Source organism: Grampus griseus (assembly GCF_964374135.1).
Source record: "Grampus griseus genome assembly, chromosome: 5".
NCBI lineage: Eukaryota > Metazoa > Chordata > Mammalia > Artiodactyla > Delphinidae > Grampus > Grampus griseus.
In genome coordinates, this window is record NC_138998.1 from 132,080,860 (window position 1) to 132,108,771 (window position 27,912).

Sequence of the window (27,912 nt, forward strand, 5' to 3'; positions counted from 1 at the left end):
CCCGAGAGTGTACCGCGAGTGTGCGGTCTCGGGCCGGAAAGAGGGGTCGCGGGGGAGGGCAGCGGAGGCTGCGCTGCCCACCGGTGTCCCACGCGCGTGCGCGGACGGTGGCACGCGCGCAGAAAGGACGGCGCGTGCACGGGAGTCGGTGGGCAGAGGGGCGGGGCGACGCGGAGGTGGGCTTGGTGAGCTTGGGGCGCAGGCCCGGGGACAGCCAGTGCGCCCAACCTTCCTTCGTGCCGCCTCGTCCTACCTGCGGTGGCAGAAGATGTGACTGGAGGGCTGCCGGCGGCCCGCGGACTATGCTTGCGCTCCTGGGCGCGACGACCTTCATGCTGGTCGCTGGGGCGCCGTGGGTGTTGCCCGCAGCCTCAGGTGAGAGATGGCGTTCCCTGGGGCGGGGGCTGGGCGCGAGGCTGGACAGCGGCAGCGTGGGAAACCTCGGACCCGGGAGGGACAGAGGTCCTCTCTGGGAGACCTCTGGTTGTCCGTGGTCGCAGCGATCACATTGAAACCGACTTGGGCTCGAAAATCAAACGAGAGAAAGTGATGTTCAAGATCTTTCCACACCGCTTGCTTGGGGGCGCCCTCCTCGCCATCCCTTCCGCCCTGTGCCGTTCCCTGGGCTCCTACCCCGCGGGGCGGGGTGTGGGAGAGCTTTGGTGTCGAGTTTGTTTCTGTCCGAAAAATCTGGCAGCTCGACTGGACTTTTTAATAAGGCCTTAGCCACGAGCTGTGTGCTGCTGTTTCTTCAATTTAGTAAACAGTCACTTGGTCCCATGTGGGAGGGGGATAAGGTTTGCAAGCATTTCTCTGCCCTCAGGATTCGTACAATCTAATAAAAAAGTAATAATAATAAAAGAAAAATACAAAGCCAAAATACAAAGGCTGGGAGCCACCAAGCTAATTTGCTGCCTTTCTTAACTTAGCTGGGATGCATGGAGGAATGGCAGCTATCATACGGTTGACTTTGTAGTGAGAAGGGGGACTCGGTGTCCCCCTTCGTCTTTGTAGGCCCAGAGACAAACAGGACCTAGCAGCTGAGAGCAGGAATCCAGGAGTTGGTGAGGCTGCCTAGAGGGCTTAAAGCACCTGTTTGTTTAGAAAAGCATATCCTTATTTTCTGGGGTACATGGTATCCTATCTATCTTGTCCTAAAAATTAAAACAGCCAGTTGGTTATTTTACCAGCATAATGGGTTTCTTCCAGAATAACAGAGGAATTGCAATTTGGGACAAGCAAGTTAGGTCAAAAACCTTAGGCAAGTCCAACAACAAAAAGAGAAGAAGGTGACTTGATAGAGAAAAAGGAGGAAGTTGGGTGGGGCTGTTTTGAGAGAAAGTCCATTGGAGGAAAGCAAGAGTTCAGGATGGTGCTGCTTTTCCCATTGGCTGGGCTTGTTGCTGGTAGAGGAGAATTCTTCCTCCTGGGGTCTGGAATTGATGGTGAGTGAAAGTGCATGAAGGCTCCAGCTTCTGGCCTCCTGACTTCATTTTAAATGATGTTTCCTTTATTCTGTTTCACACCTATTTCTCAAACCCTTCCACATACATGGTATATAGTATATGGGTACTAGGGTCCTGATGTAACCCCTGGTAATTTCTTTGGAGTCTTTTGTTCATGAAAATTTTGCCTTAAACTCATGTTTGCTTTCGTATAAAAAGACTTTCCCCAGAATTTTCATGTAAAATTAACATTCCAGGAGGGCGTTCATTAAGATCACAATTTTAATCTGGATTAGAGGAGAGCTAAAATAAACTTCACATACACCTGGCATCTATTGGCCGCCTAACTGTGTACCAGGCACTACTCTTAGTGTTTTAAAGGGATGAACTCATTGAGCTTTCAGAACAAAGCTAGGCACTGTTATCCTCATTTTACAGAGGAGTGGACTGAGGCCATATAGCTAGCCAGTGCTTTAGGAGGAAATCAAACCCTGAGAATCTGGCCTCAAAGCCCTGGGGCCTAAGGCTAGACTTTTTCTAAAGGTCACACAATTTAGTTCTTGATTATCCACCTATATGTTAAGGGCTTAGTTATCTTTCAGTTAACTAATCTACTTTTTTCTCAAAGGAATAGCAATGTTGAAAACTAAATGAAATGTTAACCCTAACTTGAGATCATAATGTTGCTCTATGTTTCAAAATCATCAAACTGTTCATACTTTCAAACCTAGTAAATGCAACTCTGGGATCCTAGTCTAAGAAAACTATCCAAAATATGGGAGGAAATTTATATCTGTATAGATGTATGTGTCTGGATTTATGTCAGACTTAAAAATATAGTAAACCATGGGACTTCCCTGGTGGCGCAGTGGATAAGACTCCGCACTCCTAGTGCAGGGGGCCCGGGTTCGATCCCTGGTCAGGGAACTAGATCCCACATGCATGCCGCAACTAAGAGTTTGCATACCACAACTAAGGAGCCCGTGTGCCGCAACTAAGGAGTCCATGTGCTGCAACTAAGGAGCTGGCGAGCCGCAACTAAGGAGCCCATGAGCCACAACTAAGGAGCCCACCTGCCACAACTAAGACCCAGCACAACCAAATAAATAAATAAATACTAAAAATGTATATATATAATAAACCATTTCTAGTCATCAATATGAATGTGAAGGGTTGAAGCAACCAATTGTATAAATAGAAATATTGGATTAAGTACCCTTTTGTATATTTTACATGCTAAAGGTTGAAATAAACTATTATCAAAGGGATATTGCTAATACTAATAGAATAAAATCTATGAACTCTAAAATCCTATTTAATAACTATTTCCAAGTCCCTCTCCATTTATCAATTATTTGTTTGTCTCCCAAATGCCAAGATGCCTCTAACTCCAGGGTTTCCTTCCCTTAGTAGCAGAAGGATTTCGTCTCTGAGGAAATAGCTGGCTCTACCCCAGGTATCAAATCGCTGCGTCCTGTCTCAGGGCCCAGAATTACTAGAATTAGAGTATTCTGGGCTGGAGACTGCAAATGCCATCAGACCTTTCGTTAACCCCATAAACCCAGTCACTGTCCTTTGGCTGCATACAATCTCTAAAATTCCAACAGCTGGGATGGGGATTAAGTTTAGAGTGGGATACGAGGGAGTAATTCTATTCGGTGATGATGTCTCGGAGAATAGGAGTGTAAAATAGAAAATGTGGGTGGGGAGACTCAATGAGTACCCCCCAAATTAAAAAGAAAAATCAGAAAATGTTTCCTCAGCTGTCTCCCCTTTGGACTCCGTACCATAATATCTCTAACCGGAAAGTAGAGGCAGCAATCCCAATAAATAAAAGTTCTATACGAGGACCTCTGTAGTAGAAAGTCTGCGAGGAGATAACATCCTTGCCCTGAAGCAGAAGTAAAGGCTAGAAATAGTGCAGGGAAAAGAGTAAACTTAAAAGCTGGTCTTTTAAAAATTGTAATTTATCATCATGAAAGATCGTCCTTTGTGATATGGAAAAAGTTCCTGTGAACTCAGCATTAGTCTGAGGACTCTGTAAAATGCAGGTTAAGTATGAAGCTATGTATACCTTGCCTTAAGGAACTTCTAGTATGGTTGGAGGTTATGTTTAACATAAAGAAGCAATTTTTCTAAATAAATGTATTTATTTTATTTATTTATTTTTGGCTGCGTCGCATCTTCGTTGCTGCGCACGGGCTTTCTCTAGTTGCGGCAAGCAGGGGCTACTCTTCATTGCGGTGCGCAGGCTTCTCACTGTGGTGGCTTCCCCTGTTGCGGAGCACGGGCTCTAGGCGTGTAGGCTTCGGTAGTCGTGGCATGCGGGCTCAGTAGTTGTGGCTCGCGAGCTCTAGAGCTCAGGCTCAGTAGTTGTGGTGCACGGGCTTAGTTGCTCCGCAGCATGTGGGATATTCCCGGACCAGGGCTCAAACCCGTGTCCCCTGCATTGGCAGGCAGATTCTTAACCACTGCGCCACCAGGGAAGTCCCAAAGAAGCAATTTTTAAAAAGACGTCTTCAATCAGCAAGTTTTGAGAGCCTGTTAGATGTCGGGTACTGTGCTGAGTACATCTACTTTAGTGTGAAATTGAATGGTGCAGATTCATGATGCAGCATGTAAAGAAAGAGCAAGGTTGGCATGAGCTGCAGTATTTGAGGAAGGTTTTCTATTAGGGGGCAAACTTGAGCTGGGTCTTGGAGGATTTGGGCGGTCAGAGAGGAAGAGAAACGCTATTTGGAGAGGCCAAAAAGGAAAAAGCAGAAGAGAGGGCATCCAACTGGTGGAAGATTTGTACTAGAAGTATAAGAAATAAAGAGGGGGGAAAAAAAAAGAAATGGCAAGGGGTGGGGGGTTATAAATTAGGAGTATGGGAGTAACTGATACAAACTACTATACATAAAATAAATAAGCAACAAGGATTTACTGTATAACACAGGGAACTATATTCAGTATCTTGTGATAACCTAAAACGGAAAATAATCTGCAACATGTATATATAAAACTCAATCACTTTGCTGTACACCTGAAGCTAACACAATATTGTAAATCAACTACACTTCAGTTTTTTAAAATAGCATAAGAGGGCTTCCCTGGTGGCGCAGTGGTTGAGAGTCTGTCTGCCGATGCAGGGGACACGGGTTCGTGCCCCGGTCCGGGAAGATCCCACATGTCGCGGAGCGGCTGGGCCCGTGAGCCATGGCCGCTGAGCCTGCGCGTCCGGAGCCTGCGCTCCGCAACGGGAGAGGCCACAGCAGTGAGAGGCCCGTGTACCGCAAAAAAAAAAAAAAAAAAAAAAAAGCATAAGAAATAAAATAGGTCTCTAGGTGGAAGTCCTTAAAAATAAACAGAAGGGGCTTCCCTGGTGGCGTAGTGGTTGGGAGTCCGCCTGCCGATGCAGGAAATGCAGGTTCGAGCCCTGGTCCGGGAAGATCCCACATGCCGCAGAGCGGCTGGGCCCGTGAGTCATGGCCGCTGAGCCTGCGCGTTCGGAGCCTGTGCTCCGCAGGGGGAGAGGCCACAGCAGTGAGAGGCCCGCGTACCGGAAAAAAATAAAACAGAAGGGTTTAGACGATACATTCAGTGGTCAAGACCCTTTCAGGTTCCTGTAGGGCTTGGGTGACGTGATAAACTTTTATATCTCTATCGATTTTCTTATGTGAATGTTTGGTTCCTATGAATAGTTGTCAGCTCTGAAACCACATCTGTTCAGCTCTCTATCAGAGTCTATCCCTCTCTGAACATAGTATGCGAAACCAAATTGAGGCTATTAAACTGTGCAACCCTGTATCCTTTACGTCAGTATCACTTCTAAGACCAAAGAAAAATACGATTTTTATACAGAGACTTTTTTTTTCCAGTTAAAAGACAATGCTTACCTTTTTATGATTTATTTTTTCTACCTTTATTGAGATATAATTGATATATAATGTTTGCTTTTTGTAGATTTTAAAAACTCAACCAACTCTCTCGAATACAGAGATAGAAATAATTAGCAGCCTCCCTATCCTGAGAGCAAGCACTAGGTTTTTTAGATTCCTTTATATACTTAACTTTTATATTTTATATTTAAATGTATTCATTCTTCAATCAGTGATGTGAAGAATAGCATTTAAAAATATATAAAATATCTATAGTATGTATATATGTGTGTATGTATAACTGTCTTCTTTCTTACTGCCTTGACAGGGGGAACAAATCTAAAATCTCCTGAAAATGGCAGGGTCTGCATCATTGATGACAACTTTATCCTGCAGTGGAACAGCAGCCGTGAGTCTGTCAGGAATGTGACTTTTTCAGCAGAGTATAAAATGTACGTTACTCTACTTATTGATTTGCTGAATAATTTTTACCACTTTTAACTTCATTTTAAATGATGTTTCCTTTATTCTGTTTCACACCTATTTCTCAAACTCTTCCACATTTTAACACCATAAATTTTTTTTTCAGATTTAGGAAACATTTGGTTTTTCCATTTTTTAAAGAAAATGCCTATTTTGCATAATATTTATAACTTCATTTCTACAAATAGAGACACAGTCAAATTCATCTTTGGGTATTGAAGCAAGAGATTTGGGGGACGAGGCTAGCAGACAACTTCTGTAGTCCACAGCCATACCTTCTCTGTTCTGTATGCTCCAACTTCTTTAAATTTATTTATTTATTTATTTATTTTTGGCTGTCTTGGGTCTTCGTTTCTGTGCGAGGGCTTTCTCTAGTTGTGGCAAACGGGGGCCACTCTTCATCGCAGTGCGCGGGCCTCTCACTGTCATGGCCTCTCTTGCTGCGGAGCACAGGCTCCAGACGTGCAGGCTCAGTAGTTGTGGCTCACGGGCCCAGTTGCTCCGTGGCATGTGGGATCTTCCCGGACCAGGGCTTGAACCCGTGTCCGCTGCATTGGCAGGCAGACTCTCAACCACTGCGCCACCAAGGAAGCCCTCCAACTTCTTTAAATATAAATTAGGGGCTGACCTAGAGCATACCTTGAGGATATGGAAGAGTGCCCCTAAAGGTCTAGCCACGGTCTTGCAATAGGCTTCTGTGGTCAGGCTTTCCTCTTGTCTCCATCATACACGAAGTTTTAATTCTAGATACACTTTATAAACATCAGTATATTGGACCCTGCCTTCCCACAGACTCAGTGTTTCTGGTGTTTCTGCCTCTTCCCTAGTGCTAACTTTCTACTTAATGATTGCCAAGAGGATAGGCAGACAGGGAGTTGTGGATGAAGGGATTACAGAAGGAAATACCACTCAGAAAGTACAGTACTTTGCTTTGGGTTCTGGGACCCTGTCTGCTAACCATGATCCCTCTCCAAGAAAGAGCAGGCAGGGAATCAGGCAGTGAGGAAACAGGGTGTAGGACCTCTAGAACCAGGATTCCGCCACTTCAGCCCGGTTGTTCTCCAGTTGATGGTTAGTAATTTGTGTCTGTGTGTATATACAGTTGACCCTTGAACAATGGCGGGGGTTAGGGATGGTCACCCCACCCAACCCCCATCCCGTGCAGTCGGAAATCTGAGTATAACTTTACAGTAGGCCGTCCATATCTGCGGTTACGCATCTGTGGATTCAACCAACCCTAGATCGTGTGGTGCTGTAACGTGTATTTATTGAAAGAAATCTGCGTGTAAGTGGGCTCACACAGTTCAAACCTGTGTTGCTCAAGGGTCAACCATATATATGTATACACACACACACACACACACACATGGTTTTTCTCAGAGCTGATAATTTAACAGTTTTCATCTTTAGAGATTTTCTTGAAATTGAACTTTGAGTTTTGTTACCAAATTTGTTCTTTGCCTTAGTTCAGAATGTTGTTATGAAACAACTGTTTTAGGTATAATAGAGATTATTTCAGATTCCTTTATTTAAAATTACCCTCGTAGGGGCTTCCCTGGTGGCGCAGTGGTTAAGAATCTGCCTGCCAATGCAGGGGACATGGGTTCGAGCCCTGGTCCGGGAAGATCCCACATGCCGCGGAGCAACTGAGCCCGTGCACCACAACTACTGAAGCCCGCGTGCCTAGAGCCTGTGCTCCGCAACAAGAGAAGCCACCACAATGAGAAGCCCGCGCACCGCAACAAAGAGTAGCCCCCGCTCACCGCAACTAGAGAAAGCCTGCGTGCAGCAACGAAGACCCAACATAGCCACACACACACAAAAAAATTAAATTAAAAACTAAATAAATAAAAATAAAATAATAAAATAAAATTACCCTTGTAATAAAGAACAGAGCCATAGACAGTGCTCTCGTGTTCTTGTTCTTTCACACGTTCTGTCACTTCTACTAAATTCTCCAGTTCATGATAATCTGTTGGTTCTGACTTTAGTATCCAATGCACTATTTCAGTGTGTTCTTTCTCTATTCTGTTCTGCTAGCTTTATAAACAATTGCCTTGTAAGAACATGCCAGGTCACAAGTTCGGGGAGCCAGTTTAGCGGTTAGTGTGATGTAGCGTTATATGAACTTGAGCCAGGCTGCTTGGGTTTAAATCTATCCTCTGCTACTTATTCTCTCTGTCACAGTTTCCTTATCTGTTAAGTAAAGATAAAAAATTAGTATGATCATATGTAATTTATCATTCAAACCAGGGTACTTGTGAGAGTGAACAGAAGCACTTGATTTTAGATAAGCTGGAACAATAAGGTTAAACCAGGACAGTCCCAGGCAGACTGGCCTGGGACACCCCAGTGATGAAGCATGTAACTCGGAAGGCTATTGTGAGTGTTGCACAATTGTGTATCAAGTGCGCATAACAGTGGTGCAGAGAACGTGGTCAACCAAAGTGTAGTTAATGTCAGCAGCAGACAGATATTTTTTTCAATATAGTGTTTCTCAGAACATTAGACATATCACTGGTGATAAATGATACACAGACACATAAATAAGCTGCTGGGATACCAGTGCCTGTAGAACATATGCTTATCTAAGACGTCAGTGTTTGTGACTTATATCTAAAATGTATTATGGGGACTTCCCTGGTGGCACAGTGGGTTAAGAATCCACCTGCCAGTGTAGGGGACACAGGTTTGAACCCTGGTCCGGAAGATCCCACATGCCACAGAGCAACTAAGCCCGTGGGCCACAACGACTGAGCCTGCTCTCTAGAGCCCACGAGCCACAACTACTGAGCCCCCGTGCCACAACTACTGAAGCCCGTGCGCCTAGAGCCCATGCTCTGCAACAAGAGAAGCCACCGCAGTGGGAAGCCCGTGCACCACAATGAAGAGTAGCCCCCGCTCGCCGCAACTAGAGAAAGCCCACGCGCAGCAACGAAGACCCAACACAGCCAAAAATAAAAATAAATTAATTAACTAAATAAATGAATTTATTTATTTATTTAAAATAAATAAAGTGTATTATGACGTATGTAGTGTGCAGTCTTCATTCAACAAACATTGAATGCCTTTTATGCCAAACACTCTTCTGGGTACTTGGAATACGTTAGTGAATAGGAGAGACAAAGATGGCATGAAGTTTTATTATGAAACTGGTTTTATGAAATGAATTTTCTATTGGTTACACATTTATTTTCAAGTTATATTTCTGTTGTGATCTAAACACTGTATATGATAAAGTTTGTTTTTTTTTTTAAGAAAATATAAAAGTAGCTACTACTGTAGTAGCTCCCTTACATGCAAAAGCAGTTGTAATAGAGTGGGCAGCTGCATCTCCTGGAGCAGGAAAGACAGATGTAAAGAGTGAGCGTGGGTTAAAACCATATCAAGGCTTAGTTTTAAATTTTTTATAAGGTTTTCTGTTGAGTATAATAAAAGTTCTCCATATAAATGGACCAGAAATGCTTTACTGACCTTTTGCCTGGAGCTCATTTTATTTGACCCTCTATGCACCTGATTTAAAGAGGTCTGTGTACTGTACCCACTTCCCAAACTTCCTTAATCTCCTAATTTCTCTGGAATTATATTTTCTAATAAATGACATTTGAGGGGAAAAACAATCTGAATTTTTGGTTTAGATTTTTAAAGTCTGGATTTTAAAAAAATAGATTCTGTTGTGGAGGAGTTTCTCAGGAAGATTTGCATTTAAATCAAGGTATTATCAATGCCAACTCTAATCTCAAATAGGTAAATCTCAGATAGGTAAAGAAGGGGAAACTCGCCAGGAATGAAGTGTATATGGTAGTGTATATTATTGGTAACTTTTTTTCTTTTGGCTGTGTTGGGTCTTTGTTGTTCCACGCGGGCTTTCTCCAGTTGCAGCGAGCGTGGGCTATTCTTCATTGCAGTGCGCGGGCTTCTCATTGCGGTGGCTTCTCTTGTCGCGGAGCACAGGCTCTAGGTGCGCGGGCTTCAGTAGTTGCAGCACGCAGGCTCAGCAGTTGTGGCTCGCGGGATTAGTTGCTCCACAGCATGTGGGATCTTCCCAGACCAGGGATAGAACCCTCGTCCCTTGCATGGGCAGGCGGATTCTTAACCACTGTGCCACCAGGGAAGTCCCAGTAACATTTTAAAGATGTTTCTTTTTTGAAAAATAAGGTAGACTTGAATTGGAGTCAGCACAAACATTATTTAGATATCATCCCTAATTTCTATTAGCTTTTAATAAAGAGCATCCTTAGCTTTTTATTAAAGATGCTTTAGGGACTTCCCTGATGGTCCAGTAGTTAAGACTACATGCTCCCAGTGCAGGGGGCCTGGGTTCGATCCCTGGTCAGGGAACTAGATCCCACACACATGCCGCAACTAAGAGCCCACACGCTGCAACTAAAAACAAAAAAAAGATCCCGCATGCTGCAATGAAGATCCCCAGTGCCACAACTAAGACCCGGTGCAGCCAAATAAATAAATATTTTTAAAAATAAATTAATTAAAAAAAAAATAAACATGCTTTAGCATCTTTAAAATGAGGTCTACAATATTACCCCAAAAAATAAAAATCAGCTAGTGCTAGAACTATGAATTAGGCTTGACAAAAATGCCTTCTCAGAGGATAGTTTCTCTCTTTGGTTTAAGGCAGACAGGGCTTACCACAGGCAAAAATTTTGAAATCTAATGTTTGTTTTCTGTCCCTCACCTTCACTTCAGCCTCCTGTCCCCTTTGTAGCAACATGTCCTTTCTGTTTAAGGCACTCTGTGCCAACTTAGTTTCTTCACATGCTTTAAAAAAATCTAATATCACCCAAACTTTTTAAGGGACTAAATCCACATTGAGAAGTTTGTTAGTTTATGTTAACATTTTAAGTTCTTTGTTTCTAGTCATGTAACAAAGGAATTCTAGAGATCAGTATGCAGAAGGAATGGTTTGGTTTTGAGAAGAGCAGAGGAAATTCTCAAACCATACCGATTCTGAGGTCTTCCTTAGGGTTAGTAAGTCTCTTCATAGGAAGAGGTCAGAAGGGAATCATCAAATCCACTTCCGAAATTTTCAGTAAGGAAGAGAGGATCCAAAATACAAAGTAGTTGGCCAAAAGTCACACAACTGTCTTTAACAAAGCCAACAGTAAGTGCACTTTTATCTTACGGGTTCTTTCTTTCTCTGCTTCTTTGAAATCCTAATGCATTAGGATTTTTTACATTAAAAAGTTAACTATATGTCAGAATTATTCCATTGTATAAATAATAACTTGGTATATAGGTATTGAAAAAGAGTAGAACGTTACACACAAAAATATTGTCAGGACATTAACTCAAGTAGAAGAAATAACTACTTACACTTTATAATGTTAATGTAAATAGAAAACATGTTTGTCACTCTTGTATTTATAATGTTCATTCATTCATTTGCTTTTTTATCTTGAAGACCAGGGATGGATAATTGGAAGAAATTGCCTGGGTGTCAGCATATTACTAGTACCGAATGCAACTTTTCTTCAGTCAAGCTTAAAAATGTTTATGAAAAAATTGAATTGCGCATAAGAGCAGAAGAAGGAAACAGCACTTCTCAATGGCATGAGGTTAAGCCATTTATACCATTTCAAGAAGGTAAGAAGTTGCCGGCTGAATTACACTGTATTCTTTATTAAATATTACCAGAACAGCCTCTTCCCAGGCCCATTCATTTACATGATATAAAGTCTCCCATCTTTAAAAACAAACAAACAAACAAGGATTCCCTTAAACCGGTATCTCCTTCCTGCTATGGCATCATTTTCCTGCTTTCCCTACGGTGCAGGGGACCCCAAACCACCCCTTCCACCCCGGGCTGCGCAGCAGGAGGTGAGTGTCGTGCGTGTCGGGCGAGCGAGCGAAGCTTCATCTGCCGCTCCCCACCGCTCCCCACCGCTCCCCACCGCTCCCCACCGCTCCCCACCGCTCCCCACCACTCCCCACCGCTCCTCACCGCTCCCCACCGCTCCCCACCACTCTTCATCTCTCCCCACCGCTCCCCACCACTCTTCATCTCTCCCCACCGCTCCCCACCGCTCCTCACCACTCCCCACCACTCTTCATCTCTCCCCACCGCTCCCCACCGCTCCCCACTGCTCCCCACCACTCTTCACTGCTCCCCACCACTCTTCATCTCTCCCCACCGCTCCCCACCGCTCCCCACCGCTCCCCACCGCTCCCCACCACTCTTCACTGCTCCCCACCGCTCTTCATCTCTCCCCACCGCTCCCCACCGCTCCCCACCACTCTTCACTGCTCCCCACCACTCTTCATCTCTCCCCACCGCTCCCCACCGCTCCCCACCACTCTTCACCACTCCCCACCACTCTTCATCTCTCCCCACCGCTCCCCACCGCTCCTCACCGCTCCCCACTGCTCCCCACTGCTCCCCACCACTCTTCACTGCTCCCCACCACTCTTCATCTCTCCCCACCGCTCCCCACCGCTCCCCACCACTCTTCACTGCTCCCCACCACTCTTCATCTCTCCCCACCACTCCCCACCACTCCCCACCACTCTTCATCTCTCCCCACCGCTCCCCACTGCTCCCCACCACTCTTCACCACTCCCCACCACTCTTCATCTCTCCCCACCACTCTTCACTGCTCCCCACCACTCTTCATCTCTCCCCACCGCTCCCCACCGCTCCTCACCGCTCCCCACTGCTCCCCACCACTCTTCATCTCTCCCCACCGCTCCCCACCGCTCTTCACTGCTCCCCACCACTCTTCATCTCTCCCCACCGCTCCCCACCGCTCCCCACCACTCTTCACTGCTCCCCACCACTCTTCATCTCTCCCCACCGCTCCCCACCGCTCCTCACCGCTCCCCACTGCTCCCCACCGCTCTTCACCACTCCCCACCACTCCTCACCGCTCTTCATCTCTCCCCACCGCTTGCATTACCGCCTGAACCATCTCCTCCCATCACTGCCGCCCCCACCAATCTGTGGAAATATTGTCTTCCACAAAACTGGTCCCTGGTGCCAAAAAGGTTGGGGACCGCTGCTATAGTGGTTGTCTCAAAGTGTGGTCTCCAAGACCCTTTCAGGCGGTCTATAAAGTCCAAACTATTTTCTTAGTAATTCTAAGACTTACTTGTCTTTTTCATTTTGATTCTCTCGTGAGTGTACTCTGGAGTTTTCTAGAGGCTGTTTGATGTGAAATGGTGACTGACTGAATGCAGAAGTAGGTGTGAGACACAGCTGCCTTCTTTATTAAGCCAGACATTAAAGGGATTTGAACAGAATGTGAAATAGCACCACTTTCCTCATTAAGCTTTTTGGCTTGTTTGTTTTGGGAAATATAGTCATTTTTATCACATAGTGGGTTTTATCATTACTATTTTTTAATGAATTGGTAGATATTTTAAATTTTTATCAATTTTAATGTTTAATATGCTACATATTCAATGACGTAGCCCATGTAAACAAAAGCTCTTTAGGACCCTCAGTTTCTCTAAGAGTGTAAAGGGGTCCCAAGACCAAACAGTTTGAGAACCACTGCCCTATACCAAAACTCACACGAGAATGATCTGTACCCCCCTCTGTACACTCTTCCTCCTACACCCTCTCCAGCCCTCTCCCTCTGAGCCTTGTTCCCCATCACTGCCCTGAAACCACTCTTGCCGAGGTTACCGTGACCTCCGCAGCGCCTAGTGGGTTCCCTGTCCGCTTCTGGCCCAGTTCCCCTGTGGTTTCGGCACGTTCATCACTCCCTTCTTCCTGAAACCCTTCCATCTCTGATCTCTAGGGCGCTGCCCTTTCCTGCCTCTCCTGCTGCTCTTCGGTTGCTCCTTTGTCAGCTTCTTCTCATCCCCCAGACCTTTAAATGTTGGACAGCTGCAGGGCTCAGTCTGCAGGGCTTGGTCGTTGAACCTCTTCCCCTACGCCCCCTCCACCAGGAATCGTATGGCTTTCAACATCATCTGTGCTCTTGACTCCCCAAATTATATCACTCCAGCCGCATTCCTTCCCCTTACCTTAGACTCATACCACCAGCTCTCTGTTAAGCATCTCTACTTAGAGGTCTACAAGTCGTCTCAAATTTAAAATGTCAAACAGAGCTCTTGATTTTCCCCCTCCAGACCTGCTCTTCTTGCAGTGTTTTTCATCTCGGTTAATGACGTCACCTATTTATTTGCTCAGGCCAAGAGCCCTGGCATCACCTTTGACATCTCTTTCTCTCATGCAACATCCAGTCCATCAACAAATGCTGAGTGATCAACCCTCAGCGTATATCCTGAATCGGATCCCTTCTCGCTTCCACTCCTGCTACCAGCCTTCGCCAGGCTACTTCCATTTGTCACTCAAACTGCTTCAGTAGCTTCCCTGCTTCCTCACACATCAACCAGGGTGATCTTTCCCGGATGTGAATCAGGTCTCAGCAGTCCTCCAGAGACTGCAGACTCAGACTACAGAGTTCTGCCTGTTACCTGGCTTCTAGCTGCCTCTCTGATCTCATTTTCTACCACTCAGCCATTCGAGCGCCCCCTACTGTCTCTTGAAAATGGTGAGCACGTTCCCATCTCAGGGGCTCTGCCCTTGGTGCCCCCCTCAGCTGGGGATGCTTCTCCCCTCGAGACCTGCACGACTGACTCCCTCACCTTGTTCAGGTTTCAGCTCAGACGTCTCGGGGAGCCTTCTCCTCACTAACTTACCTAAAACAGCTCTTGCTGACATTCTCTGTCCCTTTATGTTACTTCATTTTTTCTTATAGCACCCATGACCTGATAACATTACATGCACTTGTGTATTTGGGATTTTTGGCCACATCCCTCACTAAAGTGTGAGCTCCATGAGGGATTTTCTCCGTTGTAGATGCCAGGCACATATTAAGTGCTTAGAATTGTTTGTTGTATGAACGTTTGGGCTTGTATTCGTGAACGTACATAGTAAATGTTTTTATTTTTACAGCTCAGATTGGTCCTCTAGATGTACATTTAGAAGCTGAAGATAAGGCAATAATAATAAACATCTCTCCTCCTGGGACAAAAGACAGTATCATGTGGGCTATGGACCGTTCCAGCTTTATATATAGCTTAGTTATCTGGAAAAACTCTTCACGTCTAGAGGTAAGCATTATCTTTATCTTTGTTTGATGTGAGAGAAGAATGACATGAATTCATTCTAAAACTTGACTTTTTACTTTTTTAAAGAACAGACTTCTTTTTCTTTTTAATTATAGAAAAGGACTGAAACTGTTTATTCCAGAGATAAAATCTATAACCTCTCACCAGAGACTACTTATTGTTTAAAAGTTAAAGCAGAACTACGTTCACCAAGAAGAGTTGGTTTCTATAGTCCAGTGTATTGTATAAACACCACAGGTAAGGAGGAAGTCTTGCTTCAGATTCAATAACCATGTATATAAATTGGCAACCTATTAATCTGGGCATTTTTCCAATAGTTGCTAAAGCTTATGTGATGGTTTAATAGACATTAAAGCAAAGGCATTCTAACAGCATTCACGTAAGCAACAAATGTTATTTGGGATTTTTGTCTCGAGTAAATAGTAATGAAAATTTTGCATAAAATCCAAGTATTTTCTAATGAAAAAAATTGTTTTTATTCAGATTCCACAAGAAAGGGAGGTAGTTGGTAGAAGAACAGTTAGTCTTCCAAAAAGTTTACCTTTATAGATGAAATGTTAAAATATGAAAGCATCCTGGTACATTTAATCAGTGACATCTTGCCAACGATTAAGGTTTAAGGGCAGGAGCTTGGATTTATTATTTTAATTATAAGTTTAATATGCTTTGTTTTTAAAATCAAACAGTATAGAAGGGTTTAAAGGTTTCCTCTCCTGCCTCCTGACCCCCAATTCCATTTACCAGAGATGAGTATCACCAGCAGTCTGTGTACAACCTTTCATACTTTTTTCAGGGCTTACGTAAGTATATACTTGGACTTACAGTTTTGGAGTTTTTGTCTTTTAAATTAAAAACTAAGGTCCTGCCAGATATATTTTAAACTTGCTTGTTTAACCCAATATATTGAGGCTCTCTTTTTATGTCGGCACATATAGATCTATCACATTCTTTTAAATGGCTGTGTAGTATTCCCCTGTGTGAATACACACCATAACTTACTTCGCTGTTACGTCATTATGATAAGACGCAAGCCTTTTATCTTCTCGCTCATGCTGTTAGGAGTTCTAGCCACCTACCATCTTACTGGAGAAAATGTGTGTGTGTTTTGTGCTCTTTGTCTTCTAGAGAAACACAAAGTGCCTTCACCAGAAAATATACGAATCGATGCTAAAAATCAGGTCTATGTCCTTCAATGGGATTACGCACGTGAAAACATGACTTTTCGAGCTCAGTGGTCCCAGTAAGTTCTATTCCATAAATGTCCTTTTGCAGTTCATTTTGCCCAGTTTGTTAGGTTTCTTTTCACTCGGCTTCAGCCACCTGCTGCTCCGTGCACACGTGTGGCCTGAGGGAAAGGTGGTTGTGATATACTGGAACTGGAGTGTTTAATTCTAGTCCCAGGATGTCATTGAGCTAATCACTTAACTTCTTTGGGCCTCAGTTTCTTCACTTGTTGTAAAATGGGTGTATTCTAATAATATCTAGTGTTCTTACCGGCTCTCTTTTTTTTTTTTTTTTTTTTTTTGAAGGTGTGATTCTAGTTGCATGTGCTATTTCCTCAATCTGGAATACTTGACACATGGCCGTGATCTTTTCTTCAGAACCCACTTCTTCCATGAGTCCTTGAAATGATCTGAGTCCAGTCACTCTGTCGTGTTCAATTCAAGTTAGCCTTCCCATTGTCTTGATTATTTTAGTGGCTTTGGCAGAGTTTTTAGTGATTGCTTTGGTGGGAAATTAAGAAAGTTGGAGAGAGCTGGGCTCTACGTGATTGAGTAGAGACCAGTCAAATATGAGTGAAGCTTAGCACCACGTGAGTGGAAGAGGACTACATAAGTTTATACTAGTTGGAAAACTGTAGGGGATAAGTAGAGAGGGAGGAGAGAAGAGGGTAATCAAGTGGAAGGTGAAGTGGACTATGGGAAAGAAAGAGATACTGAGGACTGAGGAATAGAGGGGCCAAAGGCAAGTGTAGGTAAAGCAGGAAGGGAGGAGTGAGAGGCAAGAGATTAGAAAGACACAGAAAAAACGAGGGAAAAGGGAAGTCAGTACTGCTGCGATTGATTGCTTTCGACCCTTTGGTGTTAGTTTCGAAGCAGTAACAGTTTGCATAATAAACGCATTCATGTCATACACGCCCTTACGGATACACACACACACACACACACACACACAGACACACACACACTGATCAGGAAACTGTACAGGAGGAGTCTTTTATGTATTCTTCACTTTCAAAAGCATGTTAACCAGTAGGGCCACAGACTAGACAGGGATGGGGATTTCTGATGGCTGGTCTCTACGTTTCTTCTGGGTCCTTAGCACGCTGTACAAAGCACTGAAGGAATCGTAAACGTACAGCAGAATAAAACACACGGCACTAGAAATCCAAAGCAGTTATCTGCCTTCGCATAGCAAAATGTGATTTAGGACTGAGGAGTGGAGTACCGACTATCAGGGTTACAGAGTCAGAAGCGTAAAGGTGGATGGGGCTGGAGAGACCGAAGAAGCCCTCTGGAAGGAGATGCAGTGTGAACCAGGCCTTGATTGCTAAGTCACATGTTTTTAAATGACAAGAGAGGGCATTCCAGGCAGGGGCTACACACAGGGGGAAGCTCAGGATATGAAGAGACAAAATTAGGTTGGGGTAACGAGGAGGTGTTCATTTTGCATTGCTCTATAACAAACTACCACAAACTTAGCAGCTTAAAACACACCGTTGGGCTTCCCTGGTGGCGCAGTGGTTGAGAGTCCACCTGCCGATGCAGGGGACACGGGTTCGTGCCCCGGTCTGGGAAGATCCCACATGCCGCAGAGCGGCTGGGCCCGTGAGCCATGACCGCTGAGCCTGTGCGTCTGGAGTCTGTGCTCTGCAGTGGGAGAGGCCACAACAGTGAGAGGCCACGTACCGCAAAAAAAAAAAAAAAAAAAAAAACCACACTGCTTATTATCTGTCCGTGACTTTGGGTCAGGAGTCCAGGTGTGGCTTAGCTGGGTTCTCTGCTCAGGGTCTTGCAAGGCTGCAGTTCAGGTGTCAGCTGGGCTGCTGTCTCGTACAAGCTGTCTCGTGCTGTCTCCTTAGCTCATGTGGTGGTTGGCAGAATCCATTTCTTGCAGCTGCAGAACTCATGGTGACCTGCTTCTTGGAGGCCATCAAGAGAGAGAATCTCTGTCCTCTAGAACCTCTAGACCCTCTTTTAAAGGGCTTATCCGATCAGGTCAGGCCCACCCAGGATAGGCTCTCATTTGATAAACTCAAAGTCAACTGGTTTGGGACCTTGATTTCATTTGTAAGATCCCTTCACCTTTGCCAAATAATGTAACCTAATCAAGAGTTCATGGATCCTGCCCACACTGAGGCGGAGGGGATTATGTAGGGCTTGTGCACCAGCAGGTAGGAATTTGGGGGGCCCGTTTGGAATTTTGCCGACAAGAAGGGAGGACCTGCTTTGAGAGTAGCAGAACATTTGGGCCTGGGAGAGCAATGAGAGAGAACATTGAATTAATAGGATGGCGTAAGCTTAGACTTAGCCTCTGACTGCCCTGTAGGCATTTGAGTGCCATTGGGAATTTTGTGTTGAGGAACGGGTAACGTGAGGCCTGTGTTTGAGGAGGGTGAAGGTGGCCACATTGTGTGTGGTGCAGCGGGACTAAGGAGACAGGACAGACAAGGGGGCAAGTCAGGAGGCTGTTACAGTTCCAGGCTTGAACTGAGATGCTTGGAGCTGTTGGTTTCTGAGCAGCTTACTTAACCTCTCCAGGCCCAGTCTTGCTCTGTGCAGACTTGCTCTTAGGACACTGGTGTGTATCTCTGATACAGCACTTACCCACAGGTGTGCTGGTACGTTTAGCAGCTGGCTTTCCAGAAGGGAAAAGCCTTATCTGTAGCATTTGCCAGTTTTTATAATATAACTACTCCTATTATGGCCCCTGTCAAGCTCCCAACAGGTCACTGAACATGCATTTGGGAAGATGCACAGTAAGCCCTCAGTCATACAGCGTTTCCGCCGCATAGACACGATAGACGTAACTAGCCTTGAGCATAGATAATAAAATGTAGGAAAATAATTAGGACAAGATGAGTATTTATTACTTTTGTTTTTAATATAATTTATTTATTTGTAAGTTTATGTAACTTAACTTTTAAAAATGGCTGTATTTAACAACTAGCTGGCAGCATTCCTGAAAATTTAGCAGTTGTTTCTGTGCACCAGTACGAGCCAACCCTAGCACACCACTACCTTATCACACTCTGGAGCAAGATCTTTGGTTTTCTTTTGTGAACATGTCTCTTCCACCATCCTGTGAGTTTCCCGAGGGTGAGGACCGTTTATCTCTGTAACCTTAGCCCCTAACGGAGTGTCTAGTGTATTATAGGTATTCAGTAAATGTTTACTAAATTAATGTGTTTGGAATAAAAAACATTTTTTTGTCTTAAAAGTGAGTTTTTAAAAAGGATTCCTGGGAGTCATTCAGACAAATGGAAACAAATACCAAACTGTGAAGATGTCAAAACTACCCGCTGTGTGATTCCTCAAAATGCTTTCCCAGAAGGAATTCACCGTATCCGTGTACAAGCATCTAATGGAAATAACACATCTTTTTGGTCTGAAGAGAAAATATTTAATACTGAAATGAAAAGTAAGCTGATAGTTTTTACTTTACATTGTAATGCTCCAATTTGGTGCGAACTCTTAAAATTGTTTTTTGAGTCTAATTTGAACTTTGTGTCTTTACACATTTTTTCTAGCTGTCATATTTCCTCCAGTCATTAGCATGAAATCCGTTAATGATGACTCACTGCACGTCTCTATCGGTGCTCCAAAAGAGTCTGAAAACAAGTCTGTGAACCAGCCTTACCCACTAATTTATGAAGTTATTTTTTGGGAAAACACTTCAAACGCTGAGGTAAAAAGGCTATGTGGTATAGGTTTATAATTTAGAGTTATAACGGTGGTTTGGTTAAACAAAGCTTGAAGTTAAAATTCTAGGGAAATTTTTAAACTTTAAGACTATGTGATTAACTCAGATATTTACAATAGGAAGCAATGAGCATTTCCCATGTTTTACACAGTAAGAGTTACGATCACCTGCATCTGGGCCCCAGTTAATTGTTGTTGTTGTTATTGTTGTCTCTTTGGCCACGCCACGTGGCATGCAGGATCTTAGTTCCCCGACCAGGGATGGAACCCGTGCCCCCTGCAGTGGAAGCACGGAGTCCTAACCACTAGACTGCCAGGGAAGTCCCCCCCCAACCCCGCAAGTTAGTTTTTAAAATTCAGATCCTGAGCTTATTCCCTCTCAGTCAGAATCTCTGGGGGTAGAACTCAGGAATTTGGATTTTTAACAGGATTCTCAGGTGTTCACGAACCAGGGTTTCTCAGCACTCTTGACATTTGGGTTGGCTGATTCTTTGTTGCGGGAGCTTCCTTGTGCATTATAGGATAGCTAGCAATACCATTGGCCACTACCCACTAGATGCCTGTAGCGCTCCGTCCCAGTTCTGACAACCCAAAATACCTCCAGATATTGCCACATATCACCTGGGGGTGGGGCACCTCCAAGAGGGCAAAAATTGGTTTTTAGGGCGCAAAAGAATCTTAGCTGTTACAGTGGTTCGTGACCCTCCAGGAGGAAAACCTGCCTCGAGTGTTCAACTTCGCCCAGCAAAATCTTATGCAACTTTGTAAAGGGGGAGGGATTAGGAAAAAATAGTCTAAAAAGGCTCCTTAGGGGAGTAGTCATGACAAAAGGGTTGAGAAACACTTGTTTAAACCCTAAAATTCAAAAACCACTGACAAAGCTAATATACATCAGATAATCCACATTATTCCTAGATCACTTTTCCCTGTGGAATTGCTATCAAGGAATCAACCTTTAAAAATCTTGTGCGCATAAGTTGGTAAACTCTGTAACTTCATTTTCTGTTGAAAATCTAAGAAAATTCCAGCAACTTGGCTAGTTTCATTTTAACTATCTAAACACTGTAACCATAGCAGAATTTAGCCCTACTGAGCACTATGGTTAGTTCTCAGTCATCCCTAGATCAGAAAGATCTAAATTTGTGTCTCAAGCCCCCAAATTGTGTAACCTTAGGCAAGGTGGTTAACTGCTAAAACTTCGTTTCCTCTCCTCTAAAGTGCTGGTGGTCATAGTAACTTAATTTTTTTTTTTAATTGGGGTATAGTTGTTTTACACTGTTGTGTTAGTTTCCACTGTACAGCGAAGTGGAGTTCCCTGTGCTATACAGCAGGTTGTCTCATTAGTTATCCATTTTATACATATTACATTGTAACTTAATTTTTTTTGAAAGGATGTTTATAAGGTTTAAAATGAGGTAAAATATATGAAAATACATACCACATTGCTTGACAAATAGTAGATTCAATAACTTTTTTTTTCCCTTTGGCCATCCTATGCTGGGTAACTCATCAATAATTACAATCGTAATAACAACTCAAATTTATTGAATACTCATTATGTATCAGGTACTGGGCCAAGTATTTTACATGAATCGTCTCAATCATTCTTCAACCCTGCCAGACAGTTTGATTAAATTACTATTCAGCAAATACTTGGGATGGAATATTCATTACTGCCTCATTGATACTAGGCTGTAACCAGTGGAACGGGAGTGGATGTGGTATGAGCAGAGGCCTTAAGTGCGCATGCGTGCTTCTCCCGTTTGTCAAGAGGAAAGCAAGCTCCCTGTGGTCTCTGGCCCCAGGCAGATGGGAGACTGTGGAGCAGACCTAAACCTGATCCACGGCCTCAGTGAGCGTTCCCCCAGCACTCTGGGACACTCACGAGTAAGAAAAACATCTTTTGAGCCACAGGCTGTTTTGTTACACAGCATTGCACAACATTATTTTGTTGGCCTTGTAATGTTTTGTTATACATTATTGTGGCAATAGCCGACTAATACAAATAGGAGTAATAATTGTCCTCACTTTACAGATCTGGGAGTAGGGCCCAGGGAACTTAAATAACTTGCCTAAGGCCACGTAGCTGTGAGTGATATCTTGCTACAGGCAGTTTGAGGCCAGAACCTCTGCACTTAATTGTTCTGCCACTAAACAGAGATAACGTGATGGTGATTAAACCAAATCAGCATGTACTTATAAAATAAATTAGAGTCGTCTCAGGAACATTTTTTTTTTTTTTGGCAGCAGCCATGTTTAACTTTTGAGTTTGGTTATAACGTGTTGTCCAAAACAAATTTATATTTCTCACACATATACCAACTAAGTGTTTGGGAGAGGCCAGTCTTAGCTTGACTATTTAAGGAATTCAGAAAATAGATATTCCCTGTATGAGTTCTTGGGGTTCTAAATTTTATCAACAATTTACTTATTTTTTATAGAGGAAAGTTGTAGAGAAAAGAACGGATGTTACCTTTCCTAACTTGAAACCGCTGACTGTATACTGTGTGAAAGCCAGAGCATTCACTGAGAATGGCAAGTGGAATAAAAGCAGTGTTTTTAGCGCTACTGTGTGTGAGAAAACAAAACCAGGTCAGAACCTTTGATTGCATCTTTTCTTTTTTAATGTAACAAGACTTAATAAAAATAACCAATTCATTGAAAGTTGTAAAATATTTCCTTTCTACCACAAAAATATAGAGAATATTTTCTTCATGAACTGTGTGAGTACTTCACGCCGAGCCTTCCAGTTTTAGAAAATATTTTTAATACTCAGCTTAGTTCAGTGGTTTTTGTATGCTTTCTATTTCATGCATCTCTGCATAATTAATTTCCTTTTATGATTACTCTTAGAATTTAACGAGACTATTTTAATTTTTTATATAATCCTTAATATAATTATTATGTGGCAATCCCTTAATTAGTTCAGTTGTGAATTTTTTTATGTTATTGTTGGTATTATTTAATAGAATGTATATTTCCTTTCACGTGGCTGTATTTGTTTCACACAAACTGTCAGCAGTCTTAATGTATTTGTGTGTCAAAACCTATATAGATGCTAAACACCATTTATTTGTTTCTAGGAAATACTTCCAAAACCTGGCTGATAGCTGGAATTTGCACTGCGCTATTTTCTATCATCGTTATCATTTATGTTGTGAAAGTCCTCTTGAGGTGTATCAATTATGTGTTCTTTCCATCAAGTAAACCTCCTTCCACTGTAGATGAGGTATGTTACTTTTCTTTTCAACAGTTAACTGGATTTTTCTTAAAATGAATGGGAAATATATTTGATTTCAACAGAATGTAAATGTTTTCTTGATATTCAGAAAATAATACAGACTGATTTGGGGTTTTTTTCTTCAGAGTTTCAGGAAATTAACTTTAGAAACGGTCATTTAATAGAATATAACATGGAATAGTAAGGTGTGTCCTTAATCTCCTATTTTTTGGCAGCTTGGTTACTGTGGCACTTGTTTTACTGTTGAAAGTCTATATTCACAAAAAGATTGAAACATTCTCATCAGTGCAAAAACTGTATTCTGTGGATAAAATCACAGAAAACGAAGGAGCAAAACATGAGTTTCCTTTCACAGCACCCGGTGTTTTAGTTGGCAGAGTTAGTGAAGGAACTGAGTGAGGACACCAGCCTGGGGGTGGTGTGTTCACTGGGGCAGCTTCCACGCTGCCTGCCCTGTTTCAGGTTCTCCAGGCTTTGGAGCCGCTGAAGGTGAGAGACCTGAAGGTGAATTGTTGATGGGCTGTCGCGTATTTGCACTTACTGGCTCTGTGAACTTGAGCAGCTCTCTTAAGGGTACTTGAGCAAGTGCCCGTAGACTGTAAAACAGAGCCAGTAGTACCATCCTGCAGAATTGGGAGGACCGCAGGAGATAAACCAGAAGGGCCTAACACTGTACAAACGTTCCATAAATATGAACCGTTTTACTCTTTTATGCCTGAGTTTTTAAATATCATTTCTATATACTCTTCTATTCAGAGCTGTTATTTAAAGAACTTAAAACTATCAAGTTACAATAGCTCTTTATTCTTAGTGGGACAGGGAAAAATTAATTTCTCCCTGTGCTTTCTCTGGGTATTTGTGGATTAGATACCAAAATTTTTATTATGTCAAAATAAAATGTCCCAAATCCCAGTGTTCTCCCTTTCCTTCCTCGCCCACACTCTTCCACTCCCCACCCCTTGATAGCACAGTGGACCTTTCTTAGGAACTCTTCATATAATTCCCAAAAACAATACCAACATGTACGTGACCTCACTAGCGATGGTCTTACTCTAAACGTTATAGTGCAATCGATGTGCTCTTAGCTTGCTTTTTAATATGCATGTCAAAAGATAGGGTTTCTAGAAAACTGAAGAAACCACAGCTTATTAGAACTAGAAAACTAATTTTTGTGATTTTAAATAATCTGTTTCTGTTCTTTCCCTTTTGAATTAGTATTTCTCTGAACGGCCAGTAAGGAATCTACTCCTTTCCACTTCTGAGGAACAAACGGAAAGATGTTCTATAATTGAAAATGCAAACACTATTACTGTCATAGAAGAGACTAATCCAATTGAAGATCACAAAAAGTACAATTCCCAAACTAGTCAAGACTCAGGAAACTATTCTAATGAAGACGAAAACAGTGAAAGTAAAATAAGTGAAGAACTTCTGGAACAGGAAACTGTGTGACCAGGAATGAACTCGAAAATACTAGGGAGTCTTGCGGGAGTTGCAGTGGGAGCCTGGGCTCCTCACTCCTCTCAGTAACTAGCAAGAGAATATTTGCTTGTGGGGGAAGAAAGATCATCTTCAGATCGTAGGTCCTAAAAATACAGGCAAGCACTTAAGTATTTGAAAGGAATTTGGAGAAGAGTTTTCTACATTCTTTTCCACGTGTAAGGTCTTGAAAGACCTGTCATGGGACCGCCCTGGATGTGAGAAGTTAAATCCAGAAGATGCCCTCTGTCTTCCTAATGATTCCCTAAGCTCCACCGCGCCGACGTGTGGTAAGGGCGGCGCTTGTGTTCCCATCGGCTGATCCTGTCGCCGTGCTGCCACTGCTGCTGCATATACCATCTGTCCCTTCTCCTTCCCAGTATTACAGTCCATTATTTTTCAGGACACATTTAGAACATATGGTCTTTTCTTTGGACACGAAAGTAGGCCCTTTGGAAATGTCTTTAGAAAAGCCTGAATACCACCATCACTTGGTTTTCTGAAAAGGTAGCTTACTCTGGAAAACAGCTGCAGATGCCAGAAACATGGTATGGTCCTTACAGATTTTCCAGGGGCATTCTATCCGTTTTACCAATTACATTGGCTTCTACATCACAGTTACCTATCCCTTCTGCGGTTTAGGATTAAAACCAGATAATCTTTTGCTATATGTCCATGAAGTCTTCCTGATTCAGAACATTGAAACAATAGCTTCTGATTACAGTGCATAATCACTAAAATGACAGAGAAATGGGAAACTATCTGAGTAGATAGCTTACTATTATCTTTTAAGATATGGGAGTATGTGACATTAGTCACAGCGGATGTAAGAAGTCTTGGGACCAGAAAGTGGTACTGAGAGAAGAGACAGAGTAAGAAGTAGAGTCATTCAGTAGGAAAGAAGCAGGTGACTTTAGCGAAAAACAAGAATAATGTGTGTAATCAACTGTTGATGACTAACTTCCTGAGGGTGGTTTGTTTTTGTGGCGTATCTGCATCGTTTCTAACGCCAGGCCAGCTTCTCTACGCCGTCCGGAAGTATTCAGGTACCCCTTCTGCTCAGCCTGCATGCACTCAAGAAAATGCAAATTGTTTATTATCAAGGTGTGGGAGGAAATGTACCTGGGAAGAAAACAATTTTTAAAATATGTAATGCCTTTCAAAGGCATCTATAGCTTATTTTTAAATGATTCGCTATTTGGGATTATTCATGGAGATCCTGCAGAGGAGGGAAGTGGAGGAATTCTGGTGGCCTCTGAGGCCGGGTTCTCAGCTTCAGTCGTTGCAGAAGGACCAGTGAAAGGGAAGGGAGATGGAGCTACCCAGAGCATCACGGCAGGCCAGTCTTATTTACACAGTGGTCCGCTGTGGTCTTCTGGGTGGAAGAAAAGGTTGAAAGCAGCTGCCCTGGGAAGGGCCGTGACGCTCAGCACGTCCTCTGCAGAGCACACCGTGTGCTTCCCTGGACCTCGGTCCGGCTCCTAGGGGAGCATACAGTATGGGCCAGGGATCCCCGCCGAGGCAGTTCTCTGCTGCAGAATCCCTACGGGGACCCACGCACACCTTTGATCCTGCCGACCGGAGGCCTTTGGTTCAAAGCAAATCTGGGTTGGCCCTTCGCTTGTAAAGGCCCTGTCAGTGGGAATTTGCCTCTGTAGCGAGGAAGTGAGGAACATGCCAGGACCCTGTCAGCCCGGGCTTCCACGCTGTGTCAGCGCGACGGGCCTGGTCAGCACGCGGGCCCGGGGTTTACCACAGGAAGAAGGCTGCTTCAGAATGGACATCCCAAAGGGAAGCAGCACTTCCTTCATGGGATGTGGAAGAGGGAAAACTCGGGCATTAGGATGAAAAGACACCACACAAGTCGCCAGGTCCCTGGATGTGGGAGTCTGTGTGTCTTTGGGGTTTAGGACCCCCTGTGGTTTTCAGCGAACAAGCATCTGAGCAGCAGCGAACAAAAAACCCTCGATTTTTGCCTTGTCTTCTGACCTAAAAATGCAATTCCATCCCCTTCTTCTTTGTGGTCCACATGTTGCTTCATCAGGATGTGCTTGTAAAGTGACAAGTATTTTCTCTGAAGCATAGTTTACTTGGAAATACCATATACTTGGGAGCACCAATAAATTGCCTCAGAAATACAATATCGATAGTTCTTGGAGAAGCTGGATACAACCTATGCATTTATGTAAAAGATTTGTATCATTACAGCCAGAAATAATGTATTCATACGTAATGTAGATTAACATATACGTAAGTGGTGACACACGTCTGTAAACATACGTGCATACTACACGTGCACATGCATGATGTGGGCCATACTCCGGTAGTACAGCCATAAAGACTTAGCATAGCTTCTAGTTAGAAAAGTATAAATGCTGCTCGAGAACCATGAACTAAACAGTCTGACCAGAAATTTGCAACCTATAAAAAAGTTATTTCGAAAATATAATTGAGAGTTTGTATCTTTTCCCCAACCTGTGACCTTCAAAGCAGCCTCTGATGGCTCCTAAGAATTTGGAGAGTGTACAGAAACTTTGCCTACCTGCCCGCTCCTCCCCGTAACCCTTTGACTACCTGACATGTTTGTTTCGTGGTGTCTGTCTGCCCCCCAGGGAACCGGAAGCTCTGTGAGAGCAGGAATTTACTTTCACTTATTACTGTATCCCCAGCACCTACCACAGTGCGGTGCCTCACACGGAAAAAGTGCGCAGGAAATAATTGTCAAATGACTGAAATCTAAAATTTGAACCAAATGGGTGTTTCTGACACTGTTTGTGTGTCTTGTTGAGTTGTGGAAGGACACAACCATGTCTCCAATGTTTCCATGCAGTGAGCTTTGTATCTTATTTCATTTGTACTTTGTCTTAACCCCCATTGCTGTTTTTTAAACAGTTTGTTAAACAGTTTTCTGTAATAAGCACTGAGGCCAAAAGTCTTGGGTTTTATGGTGGTTCTGCTTGAACTGATTAAACATGCATCACAGGAGTGGCAACTGCTGTCTTCACAAGGTATTCACAACCGAGGGGGCTGGTCCCTGTACCCGGTGTGCGCATGCCCGGCGTTGGTATCCTGAGGGGGGCCCCACTGCCGTCACCGCCCCACGGAGCTCCTGGACAGGGAGCTCTCTTGCTTGCCCTTTGCATTTTCACAGCCTCAACTTTAGACTTGGCCGGAGCACACCCTTGACCCAGTGAGTCTGCAGTGTGGTGCAGACTCTGCTCCGTCGAACTACACTGCTTCCTTTTACCAACATTTCTTCTCAGGATAAGCTCTTTAAGGAGACTCCCTAGTCCCACATGTAAATTGATCTGCCTTCTAGACACGTTTGAATCTGAAGTTAAACACCACTGACATTCAGGCTGGGAACCCTTCGTGTGTTTTTA

At 43.5% G+C, this 27,912-nt stretch overlaps 1 protein-coding gene across 2 annotated transcripts; it reads left to right on the plus strand.

Annotated features, from left to right (window-relative positions):
* On the plus strand, window positions 1-27,521 carry IFNAR1 (interferon alpha and beta receptor subunit 1). 2 transcript variants are annotated; one of them, XM_082654541.1, is made up of 11 exons: window positions 1-375; window positions 5,634-5,757; window positions 11,211-11,392; window positions 14,712-14,869; window positions 14,983-15,124; window positions 16,013-16,127; window positions 19,329-19,528; window positions 19,638-19,795; window positions 22,251-22,401; window positions 22,893-23,038; window positions 24,266-27,521. In XM_082654541.1, exons 1-11 carry the CDS (start codon window positions 303-305, stop codon window positions 24,500-24,502), a joined length of 1,686 nt encoding a protein of 561 aa, XP_082510667.1. In that variant the 5' UTR covers window positions 1-302; the 3' UTR covers window positions 24,503-27,521. The 2 variants fall into 2 exon arrangements, with proteins under 2 accessions (XP_082510667.1, XP_082510668.1); XM_082654542.1 differs by lacking the exon at window positions 1-375 and having other exon boundaries at window positions 5,672-5,757; window positions 11,216-11,392.
* Window positions 27,522-27,912: the final 391 nt, after the last annotated feature.

Excerpts from the sequence above, each read along its gene's own strand:
- IFNAR1 (XM_082654541.1), top strand. The coding sequence starts at position 303 with ATGCTTGCGCTCCTGGGCGCGACGACCTTCATGCTGGTCGCTGGGGCG. Across the intron at positions 14,870-14,982 it reads AAAACTCTTCACGTCTAGAG|AAAAGGACTGAAACTGTTTA; the intron begins GTAAGCATTATC and ends TTTTAATTATAG. Across the intron at positions 16,128-19,328 it reads TTTCGAGCTCAGTGGTCCCA|TGAGTTTTTAAAAAGGATTC; the intron begins GTAAGTTCTATT and ends TTGTCTTAAAAG.